This window comes from Salvelinus namaycush, chromosome 27 (assembly GCF_016432855.1).
Source record: "Salvelinus namaycush isolate Seneca chromosome 27, SaNama_1.0, whole genome shotgun sequence".
Lineage (NCBI taxonomy): Eukaryota > Metazoa > Chordata > Actinopteri > Salmoniformes > Salmonidae > Salvelinus > Salvelinus namaycush.
Window position 1 is genome coordinate 37,009,376 of NC_052333.1, and position 12,746 is coordinate 37,022,121.

Sequence of the window (12,746 nt, forward strand, 5' to 3'; positions counted from 1 at the left end):
ATTTTCCAAGAATAGCCTTATGTTACTAAATGAATCCAGAGTATTTTCAGATTTTGTTATCAACAAATGCAGACGAAAGTACAGTAAATGTAAAATGCACAAATTCAAGCGTAACATTTGGATTCAGTCTTGTGAACTGTTGTGTCCTCACCTTTGGTCTAATGATTTCCCCATTACCTTCAAACTGTTCCCTTTCAATTGCTACTATGGTTATGCATTTAACATTTATTCTGTAAGAAACATTTCAATTTACCCCAATAGGCCAATTCTCACAAGTGTTAAACCTTAACAGATAAATGCAATGTAAAGAACTCACAGAACACAGAAAAGTATTCCTTTTAGTAATCTATTGATTTATGCAATGTCAATTTTAAAACTTCCCTTAGAAGCAGAACATAAACCAGGAAGTGTGTGACAATATTAAAATACACACTTAATACTGCAATGTCAACGATAAAAATATAACAATCTGAGTCTCATTTTAAGTTCACATCAAATTACATTTTAGCAGATAACATTTTCAATCTTTGTGCAATGCTTGCCGTCTTAATTCACATTGTAACTTAGTGAAATTACTCTATCGTAAAGGCAATCCCCTGTGTCATACAATAAAAACACCTATAACAAACAGTCAAGTTAAAAATAAATCATTCCTTTGACAAAAACACATAGGTTTGATCAAAAGCCTGAGATACCTAATTGCAACGAGAGGTACAGGTATGTCACATACATTATGCTCAAGTGGACAGGTAAATTACCTCCTGGCACTCTACTCCCCTTCCATCCATTCCTAAAACCTCCTTCCTTTCTCATTCTTTGGTCTCCAGTAGCTCTTCCCTTTTTTCTATCCACTCCCCCCTTTTAGCACAATCACTAGAGGCAGTGTGCCATAGCACTTCAGTTTGTAAACACATAATGGAACACAGAGACATGGGTAACACAAAACTAATGGCATGATTTCTACTGCAGCGGTCTGCCGGGTGGCTTAGCAATGACCAACGGTTTACTTTACAGGTTAAAAAGACATTTGTTAACAGCTAAAACCAATGGTAAAAGTCACTTTAGCAATGAGATGAACTGAGCAGTGGGTCTGCAAATGTACCGGATGTCACTCAGTCAGGCACTGTTGTGTGATACCTCAAAGTATGTGTGGGTAAAACACACACACACACACACACACACACTAGGGTAAGGATGTTGAATCATTCTCACAGAAATGTAAGAACATAAGATGTAGTTCACAATGAAAGTTTCACACACAGTGGAAATATGAGTGCCACACTGCAGAAGTAAAACTTTGTGCATGAGTAGGTGTGTGCGTTTCACTGTCACGATCGTATGAAATGGGACTGTTCTTGTGATGCTGTTTGGTGGAGTAGTCAGCTCTAGACAAGCCACTTTTCAATGCAGGCGTTGAACACTGTGTAATTGGAGTGCCAATTGATGTGCTCTACTCCAGCCATGGAGCACAGGAACAGGTCCCCGCGAGCATTTAGGGTCTTCAGGCCAAACACATCTCTCAAATAGAACTGGGAAAGAAGAAGAGTGCAAGGAATCGTTATAAGATAACGGCAAGCATCAATACACATAGCATCTTGTGTCATATTTAGGCACAACCATGGTCTAAAATACTTACATCCTGGTCCTTTATCTCAACGACAGTCTCGTTGTCATCGAAAAATCCAAACTGACTAAAAAGTAAAAAAGAAGGGAGGGAACCAGTGAGTGGATGACCTTGAATGAATAACATACACATACACAGTTGAAGTCGGAAGTTTACATACACCTTGGCCAAATACATTTAAACTCCGTTTTTCACAATTCCTGACATTTAATCCTAGTAAAAATTCCCTGTCTTAGGTCAGTTAGGATCACCACTTTATTTTAAGAACGTGAAAATTCAGAATAATAGTAGAGAGAATGATTTATTTCAGCTTTAATTTCTTTCATCACATTCCCAGTGGGTCAGAAGATTACATACATTCAATGAGTATTTGGTAGCATTGCCTTTAAATTGTTTAACTTGGGTCACATGTTTTGGGTAGCCTTCCACAATAAGTTGGGTGAATTTGGGCCCATTCCTCCTGACAGAGCTGGTGTAACGGAGTCAGGTTTGCAGGCCTCCCTGCTCGCACACGCTGATGGCCACTCCAATACCTTGACTTTGTTGTCCTTAAGCCATTTTGCCACAACTATGTAAGTATGCTTGGGGTCATTGTCCATTTGGAAGACCCATTTGCGACCAAGCTTTAAAGTCCTGACTGATGTCTTGAGATGTTGCTTCCAAATATCCACATACTTTTCCTCCTCAAGATGCCATCTATTTTGTGAAGTGCACCAGTCCTTCCTGCAGCAAATAACCCCCACAACATGATGCTGCCACCCCTGTGCTTCACAGTTCATTGAGTTTGAAGGTAGGCCTTGAAATACATCTACAGGTACACCTCCAATTGACTCAAATTATGTCAATTAGCCTATCAGAAGCTTATAAAGCCATGACATCATTTTCTGGAATTTTCCAAGCTGTTTAAAGGCACAGTCGACTTAGTGTATGTAAACTTCTGACGCACTGGAATTGTGATTCAGTGAAATATAAGTGAAATAATCTGTAAACAATTGTTGAAAAAAATTACTTGTCATGCACAAAGTAGATGTCCTAACCGACTTTCCAAAACTATAGTTTGTTAACAAGAGTGGTTCAAAAACGAGTTTTAATGACTCCAACCTAAGTGTATGTAAACTTCCGACTTCAACTGTTTGTGTGTGTGCATGTATTACACACACACAATCAGCAAAAAAAGAAATGTCCCTTTTTCAGGACCCTGTCTTTCAAAGATAATTGGTAAAAATCCAAATAACTTCACAAATCTTCATTGTAAAGGGTTTAAACACTGTGTCCCATGCTTGTTCAATGAACCATAAACAATTAATGAACATGCACTTGTGGAACGGTCGTTAAGACACTAACAGCTTACAAACGGTAGGCAATTAAGGTCACAGTTATGAACTCTGAAAAACACCAAAAGAAAGATGCCCAGGGTCCCTGCTCATCTGCGTGAACGTGCCTTCGGCATTCTGCAAAGAGGCATGAGGACTGCAGATGTGGCCAGGGCAATAAATTGCAAAGTCCGTACTGTGAGACGCCTAAGACAACAGGGAGACAGGACGGACAGCTGATCGTCCTCGCAGTGGCAGACCACGTGTAACAACACCTGCACAGGATCGGTACATCCGAACTTCCCACCTGCGGGTCAGGTACAGCATGGCAACAACAACTGCCCGAGTTACACCAGGAACGCACAATCCCTCCATCAGTGCTGACTGTCCGCAATAGGTTGAGAGAGGCTGGACTGAGGGCTTGTAGGCTTGTTGTAGGCAGGTCCTCAGACATCACCGGCAATGTCGCCTATGGGCACAAACCCATCGTCGCTGAACCAGACAGGACCGGCAAAAAGTGCTCTTCACTGACGAGTCGCGGTTTTGTTGTCATTGCAGGCAATCTCAACGCTGTGCATTACAGGGAAGACATCCTCCTCCCTCATGTGGTACCCTTCCTGCAGGCTCATCCTGACATGACCGTCCAGCATGACAATGCCACCAGCCATACTGCTCATTCTGTGCGTGATTTCCTGCAAGGCAGAAATGTCAGTGTTCTGCCATGGCCAGAGAAGAGCCCGGATCTCAATCCCATTCAGCACGTCTGGGACCTGTTGGATCGGAGGGTGAGGGCTAGGGCCATTCCCCCCAGAAATGTACAGGAACTTGCAGGTGCCTTGGTGGAAGAGTGGGGTAACTTTCACAGCAAGAACTGGCAAATCTGGTACAATCCATGAGGAGATGCACTGCAGTACTTAATGCAGCTGGTGGCCACACCAGATACTGACTGTTACTTTTGATTTTGACCCCCCCTTTGTTCAGGGACACATTCCATTTCTGTTAGTCACATGTCTGTGGAACTTGTTCAGTTCATGTCTCAGTTGTTGAATCTTGTTATGTTCATACAAATATTTACACATGTTAAGTATGCTGAAAAGAAATGCAGATGACAGTGAGAGGACGTTTCTTTTTTTGCTGTGTATATATATATATACACACACACAAAAGTATGTAGACACCCTTTCAAATGAGGGGATTCGGCTATTTCAGCCACACCCGTTGCTGACAGTTGTATAAAATCGAGCACACAGCCATGAAATCTCTATAGACAAAGAACTTGACTGGCCTGCACAGAGCCCTGATCTCAAACGTCTGTGGGATGAATTGGAACACCGACTGCGAGCTGGGCCTAATCGCCCGACCTCACTAATGCTCGCAGCTGAATGGAAGCTAGTCCCTGCAGCAATGTTCCAACATCTAGTGGAAAGACTTCCCAGAAGAGTGGAGGCTGTTATAGCAGCAAAGGGGGGAGGGGAACAACTCCATATTAATGCCCATTATTTTGGAATGAGATGTTTGACAAGCATACTTTTGGTCATGTAGTGTATAATCTCTCTAGGAACCAAATGCCTCATACATTAAAGTGGAGAGAGAAGATTCTTCTTAGAGGTGTCCATTTAAAACAAAACACATCTTGTTAAGCAGATAGAATGGAAACAATGCTTTAACAGAATATAGATTAGTAAGAATATTACACTCTTTAGGAAAGAGTAACTACTCACCTGGACTGCCAAGGTGTGATGACTCCATCGTCTGGCCCCCCGATTAAGACCAGCTTCTTGATACGTAGGAAGTTCTTCTTCCACACTGTGTGAAAGAGAGATAATATCACATCCTATCTACACTGCCTCCAGAAATGATTCATACCCCTTGAATTATTCCACATTGTTGTTACAGGCTGAATTCAAAATTGATTATAACATATTTGTTTTTTTACCCTAACCTATCTACACACAATACCCCATACTGATAAAGTGATAATGTGTGAGATTTTTGCAAATGTATTGAAAATGAAATACAGAAATATCTCATTTACATAAAGTATTCTACCCCGAGCCAATACATGTTAGAATCACTGTTGGCAGCGATTACAATTGTGAGTCTTTCTGTGTACGTCTACAAGCTTAGCATACCTGGATTGTGCAACATTTGCCCATGATTATTTTCAAAATTCTTCAAGCTCTGTCAAAGTGGTTGTTGATCATTGGTAGACAACCATTTTCAGGTCTTGCCATAGATTTAAGTATGAACTGTGATTCTGGTGGAAAGCAGACAGCCAGGTTTTCATCTAGGATTCTGACGGTGCTTAGCTCCATTCTGTTTTGTTTTTTTATCCTGAAATGCTCCCTAGTCCTTAACCATTACAAGAATACCCATAACATGATGCAGCCACCACTATGCTTGAATATATGGAGAGTGGTACTCAGTAATATGTTGTGTTTGATTTCAATGTCTGCTTTTTATTTTATATTTTGACCCATTTACCAATTGGTGCCCTTCTTTGTGAGATATTGGAAAACCTCCCCTGTCTTTGAGGTCGAATCTGTGTTTGAAATTCACTGCTCGACTGAGGGACCTAGATACGTGTATGTGTGGGGTACAGAGATGAGGTAATCATTCAAAAATCATGTTAAAAACACTTATTGCACACAGAGTGAGTCCATGCAACTTTTTAAACAAATGTTTTACTGGTGAATTTATTTAGGCTTGCCATAAGAACTGGGTTGAATAATTACTGAAGACTTTTCACCTTTCAATTTTTAATTTGTAAAGAAATTAAAAATATAATGACATTGTGTGGTATTGTGTGTAGGCCAGTGCCAACAACATCTCAATGTAATCCATTTTAAATTCCGGCTGTAACACAATGTGGAAAAAGTCGAGGGGTGTGAATACTTTCTGAAGGTACTGTATATAACATTGTAATTACATAACAGCAATGCTGTACAGTGAGCAAAGGTTTCTTATAAAATCCAGAGTAATACAACCCCTGACATTGCCTCAGCAGCAATAGAGTAGTCAGACTAACCCTTCTCTGAAAGAGTGGATTAATATAGAACCCACAGTAATGTGGGAAGAGTTGCTGACCTGTTGAATTGGGATTTGTCCTCTCGCTGTTCAATAAAGCCAGATAATCACTGCTGTTCACGTACATGTCCATGTGATGGGGGTCTGCAAGAGAAAACAAACACTTTAGTCGAACAAAAACTTCAACTCCAACCACATATCATCAATATTAGAGGTCGACCGATTATGATTTTTCAATGCCGATACCGATTATTGGAGGACCAAAAAAAAGCCGATACCGATTAATTGGCAGATTTTTAAAATGTATTTGTAATAATGACAATTACAACAATACTGAATGAACACTTACTTTAACTTAATATAATACATCAATAAAATCAATTTAGTCTCAAATAAATAATGAAACATGTTCAATTTGGTTTAAATAATTCAAAAACAAAGTGTTGGAGAAGAAAGTAAAAGTGCAATACGTGCCATGTAAGAAAGCTAACGTTTAAGTTCCTTGCTCAGAACATGAGAACATATGAAAGCTGGTGGTTCCTTTTAACATGAGTCTTATTCCCAGTCAATATTCCCAGGTAAGAAGTTTTAGGTTGTAGTTATTATAGGACTGTTTCTCTCTATACGATTTGTATTTCATATACCTTTGACTATTGGATGTTCTTATAGGCACTTTAGTATTGCCAGTGTAACAGTATAGCTTCCATCCCTCTCCTCGCCGCTACCTGGGCTCGAACCAGGAACACATCGACAACAGCCACCCTCGAAGCAGCGTTACTCATGCAGAGCAAGGGGAACAACTACTCCAAGTCTCAGAGTGAGTGACGTTTGAAACGCTATAAGCGCGCACCCCGCTAACTAGCTAGCCATTTCACATTGTTTACACCAGCCTAATCTCGGGAGTTGATAGGCTTGAAGTCAAAAACAGCGCAATGCTTGAAGCATTGCGAAGAGCTGCTGGCAAAACGCACGAAAGTGCTGTTTGAATGAATGCTTACGAGCCTGATGGTGCCTACCATCAATCAGTCAGACTGCTCTATCAAATCATAGACTTAATTATAACATAATAACACACATAAATACGAGCCTTAGGTCATTAATATGGTCGAATGCAGAAACTATCATCTCAAAAACAAAACGTTTATTCTTTCAGTGAAATACAGAACCGTTCCGTATTTTATCTAACGGGTGGCATCCATAAGTCTAAATATTCCTGTTACATTGCACAACCTTCAATGTTATGTCATAATTATGTAAAATTCTGGCAAATTAGTTCGCAATGAGCCAGGCGGCCCAAACTGTTGCATATACCCTGACACTGCGTGCAATGAACGCAAGAGGAGTGACACAATTTCACCTGGTTAATATTGCCTGCTAACCTGGATTTCTTTTAATATGCAAGTTTAAAAATATATACTTCTGTGTATTGATTTTAAGAAAGGCATTGATGTTTATGGTTAGGTACGCAGAACACGCTAGATAAACTAGTAATATCATCAACCGTGTGTAGTTATAACTAGTGATTATGATTGATTGATTGTTTTTATAAGATAAGTTTAATGCTAGCTAGCAACTTACCTTGGCTTCTTACTGCATTCGCGTAACAGGCGGGCTCCTCGTGAGGCAGGTGGTTAGAGCGTTGGACTAGTTAACCGTAAGGTTGCAAGATTGAATCCCTGAGCCGACAAGGTAAAAATCTGTCGTTCTGCCCCTGAACAAGGCAGTTAACCCACTGTTCCTAGGCCGTCATTGAAAATAAGAATGTGTTCTTAACTGACTTGCCTAGTTAAATAAAGGTGTAAAAAAAAAAGAAGACAAAACAAACAAAATCGGCATCCAAAATTACCGATTTCCGATTGTTATGAAAACTTGAAATCGGCCCTAATTAATAGGCCATTCCGATTAATCAGTCGACCTCTAATCAATATATCCACGTTGACTCCTTGAGAAACCCGTGGCATAGGTCATCGGATATAGAAAATCCCTCTACCTTCAGCGTTGAGGGAGTCCACAACCCTTGTATTGCCCAATCCTCTGCTCAGCCTACTAACCTTTCCAGAAGTTGCAGATAGATATCCTTTGGCCCACTGAGGTGTAGCAGAAATGGAACAGGTTGAACTTCATGAACTGGGGGAAGAGGTACTTCAGGTAGTTTGTGTCTGAACAGAAACAAGAGAAAAGACCAGTCTCTGTTTAGTTCAGGCCTCAGCATGTTTCAAACAATGATGTTGGCTGTTGAGCACAAATATCAAGTTGATGGCTTCTAGTGAACGCTTACCTCCATACTGCCCAGCCTGAGGTGAGGACAGAGAGATGAAGGAGTGGACATTGTGATCAGGGAGAGTAGATAGGATCCCTCTGCAAATCAGTCCACCTGGAACAGAATGAGAGTGGCGGTAAATACAGGTAAATGCCAAAATAGAGGCAACACCAACATAAAGTGTAATAATAGGGTATTGGGCCACCACGAGCCAGAACTCATTCAATGCTCCTTGGCATATATTCTACAAGTGTCTGGAACTCTGTTGGAGGGATCAGACACCATTCTTCCACAGCAAATTATGGTATTTTTCGTTTTGTTTATGGTGGTGGAAAACGCAGTCTCAGGCGCCATTCCAGAATCTGCCATAAGTGTTCCATTGGGTTGAGATCTGGTGACCGATGGCCCTGCTACACTACAGCCATGGGGCGTCCGGCATTGCCATCAGCCATTGAGGGAATGCAGCCTTTGAAATCAATGAAAGCTGCTATACTGCCCGTGTTGCGCTCGCGTTGTATCACATCCAATTGCAGCTTCCAAGCTCAAGAAATGCAGATGTTCAATTCTCTATAGCCAAAGAGTGTGTTCATTCAATCTTGAAGTAATGAAAAATAAAGTTGAAAATAAAGTTGATTTTGGTTGCATATGGCCTCGTCTATACACCACTGGTTATTTTACTAAGATCTATGAAGTCAAGAAGCTACTAGCAGAAACTCTAGCTAGCTAGCTAGCTACATTGACTATGTTCACAATGTTACTGGGATAATTAGAGGACAACCACCAGCAACAATTGAATGAGTCTTTGCGAAAAACTGAACCAAAGCTATTGTACTTACGCACAATATATGAATGTGGTACAGTAGGGGAAAATAGAATAAAGAAGCTCTCCCCCTCTGCTCTCAAAACATCAACTCTGTGTAGCAGGTAGAACGTCGCATTGACGCGACACTGATGGCAAAGCAACATGGCGTGTACAGTGGAGCTGAAGTGTAAGACGTCCATGGCATATGGTTTACATCATTTTCATGCTCGTCAAACTGCTCAGTGACCACTCGTGCCCTGTGGATGGGGGCATAGCCATGCTAGCCAAAATAATGGCCCATCCAGCAATTTCATACATGACCTAAAGCTTAACTAACTCAGGAACCACACTTGTGTGAAGTTTGCTTTCAATATTCTTTGTATCCCTCATTTACTCTCATTTCCAAGTGTTTCCAGTAGTCAGTTACCTGTACATGCGTTCCCATTTCATTGTAGAAACACGAGGTGAAATTAAACGTAAAAAAAAGATTCAAAATGGAACCAAACAAATGCAAATTATACACCCAAACCTTGAGAGTAGCAGATGAAGTGGACCCCATCTGCAGCGTTTTGCATGATGGGATAGATGGCAGCCTTGAAGCCCTCCACTTGTTTCCATAGCGGCTGTAGGCTGGCGCTGCGGTCAAACAGGTCGAAGACTGACACATTGGTTCCTGGGTGAGCCTTTCAGAAGAAGATGAGGACGGGACAGATTAAAGCACCATAACAAAGAGAGCCTCATCAATTAACGTTCTATAAAGCTAGGAGTGTGGGAGCATCAGACAAAATGAGTGAAAATATTATGTTAATAAATGACAAAATAATGCCTCAACTGACAGAATTGATTATACAAAAACAAAGCCAAGACTTATTCGTTTTTCAGCAGGGGTCAAACAGGCATACTTACTTATATTGGTTGAAATGCCTCAGCTTGTTGTGTTATCACATAAGTCTATCCTTTGGAAATGTATTACTACATTACTAATTAATAAGAGTCTATTAAGGTGATGTTTCGAATATTGTTTGTCAGGCAGTTTGGAAGTAGCGGACCACACAGTGTATATAAAAACCCCTGAGATACTTTGTACATTCTCACACCTGCAATCCAGTGTGTATTGCCATCAAGTTACATATTAACTTCTGTCCAGTACAGTAGTTTCCACTTTGACATTTAAGCTCTTTATAATCATTATAAAATGTGGTTAGAGGGTGGGGAACCGCCCGGAAGAGATCATCTTCAAGGAGAGGGGAAAACACGTGAGATGTTGCTATGTTGAAAACTGCCAGAGCATGCATATCTCCTGTTTAGTCTCCTCCCCATCTTATAACAGTCAGCTAAAAAATTCCCCCCGGAGCCATGTAAGTATTTTCAGGTTCAATGAATTGTTGATCATTAAAAAAAAGGAGAATGATCCCAAGGATCATAATCCTGAAGATTGTTTTCTTGTGCGCACACACCAAGGCCAGGGGGGGATGATTAGGCAACATTATGCCAGGAACATTTTGCTCTGCAATCTGGCAACAATCAACAGCCTATTTCCCTAGTATTCATGAAGAACTCAGCTGATAAGACTGGTGACAAACAGCTGATTTCATATTATAAACGGGGTGGTTCGAGCCCTGAATGCTGATTGGCTGACAGCCGTGGTATATTTAAGCAAAAAGGCACGAGGGGAAAAGCGGAGTGCATGGATACAGCCGTCGTATATTGACTATATCACAAACCTCAGAGTTGCCTTATTGCTATTAAAACTGTCTGTCTGCATTCAGGGCTCGAACCACCCAGTTTATAGCAGATGGGTATGACAAAAAAAATTATTTGTACTGCTCTAATTATATTGGTAACCAGTTTAATAGCAATACGGCCTCACGGGGGTTTATGGTATATGGTCAGTATACCACGACTGTATGTATTTGCTGTATCCATGCACGCCAAGTTGCGTCGTGGTTAAGAACTGCCCTTAGCCGTGGTATATTGGCCATATAGCACACCTCGGACCTTATTGCTTAAATATAGCCTTCATAAAATAACAAGGTGACATGACACTTGCACTAGCCCTAACGAAAATGGAAACATTGTAACGTTAGCGACCAAAGTTCTCATAAAACCCAGTAGTCTCCTGCTATTCTCAAGCAGACCGCAGTAATGTTTGGTATGAGTAAACTGAGGCGCGTGCCCAGCTTCCAGAAGCACAATGGAAACAATGTACAAACATGGAAATTACCCAAAGATTGACAGTTTAAGATGATGGTATGGGCCTTACACATACAGTCTACATAACTCAACCTGCCAGATCTGTTCTGTAGTTACATAGCCTAACAGGCGTTCGTTATGACCCATAAGCAATCTTTCTTTAGCTAGATTTGTGGACCGTGGTGATATATTTTCAAAACACTTACCTGATTGATGAATCGAAGCAATTCCACAAATTCCCCAGAGCTGTCGAACAACCCATGAACTATGACCACCGGTTTGTACCCGATGACTGCAGCAACAAGGCATGCACCAAACAGTGACCACAACAGCCTCGCACCACTCCTCCTTCGACTAGAGACTGCATAAGAGGGCCCTTTCATAGTTATTCTAAAAAAAAAAACATAAAATATCGGTAAAAACAAACAAATAACGAATACTAAAATATCTTACACTGTTGTACACAATGTCCTACGAATCCGGTTACAATATTGTTGCTTGCTTTGGCGGTATTCCCTTTTCTTTAGACAAATGTTACAAATACATACAATTGATATCGCATGTGCTACTCTGTACTCTTATTCCCCTTCATAGATCCTGTTTTAAATTAAACGAACACCCATGCTGAATGTCTGCATATGACTGGCGATGCTTAATCACAACACCGCTTGACATTTGCTTCGTTTGTTTGTTCCGGTTCGTGATCAAAGACGCGAGACCACATGAAGTAATTTCCGGTTTCCATAGCTCCTCAAAGTAACCGCATGGCTCAACAAGTCAGCAAAATATAACTCGACTGAAAAAAATACAGAAAGCACCTTTTCCCAAATGAACACACTTGGGACAACATATCCATTGTAAACGGGGTTGCAGTTCACAGTCAGGACATACTCAAATGATAATTCAAGATCTGCTGAATGTTCCAGATGTAGCCAAGGCCTGGTCATTATACCAAAATACAAGTACTGAATTATGTCTCACTCGTTACTATTTTGCTCACCCACAAAATCAAATTTTCAACACAGTATTTCCATTTAAAATGGTCTTTACTAACAAAACAGGACAAGCTGGATCGTAGAAGTAGAATTGAATTGTATTTGTTCCAATCACACACAAAAAACAGGACAAGCTGCGGCATGAATAGAGCTCTGCTGAACAAAAATGCTGAATGACATGAAATTTCAAAGTGAATACTAGGAATTGCATTACAAAAGCACAGGAAGAACCACCATGCCATAGAGCTGATGCATCCAATGGTGCAAGCAGGGGATGCTCAGCAACAATACTCGGAGTACCAGCTAAAGCTTCATGTAGATATCGGCATGTTAACATTTGGTCCTTTTTCAAGAATCTACCCACAAAATGAATAAGTCATGTACAGACTGGACAGTTGACAGGCATTCTCATTGACTGCAAAAGCATTGCAGCAAACAGGATGCCAGATGGTATTAGATACCATACAGTCAAATCATCCCATGAGATGGCATTAAAGAAAGATACCTACCATACAGTCAAATCATCCCATGA

General features: G+C 40.7%; 1 protein-coding gene across 1 annotated transcript; it reads right to left on the reverse strand.

Annotated features, from left to right (window-relative positions):
* Positions 1-330: 330 nt before the first annotated feature.
* LOC120022656 (lysosomal thioesterase PPT2-A-like) lies at positions 331-11,915 on the reverse strand. Its single transcript, XM_038966641.1, has 8 exons — positions 11,426-11,915; positions 9,556-9,709; positions 8,243-8,338; positions 8,016-8,123; positions 6,025-6,108; positions 4,659-4,743; positions 1,637-1,691; positions 331-1,529 (listed from the first exon to the last, which is right to left on the reverse strand). Exons 1-8 carry the CDS (start codon positions 11,600-11,602, stop codon positions 1,386-1,388), a joined length of 903 nt encoding a protein of 300 aa, XP_038822569.1. The 5' UTR covers positions 11,603-11,915; the 3' UTR covers positions 331-1,385.
* Positions 11,916-12,746: the final 831 nt, after the last annotated feature.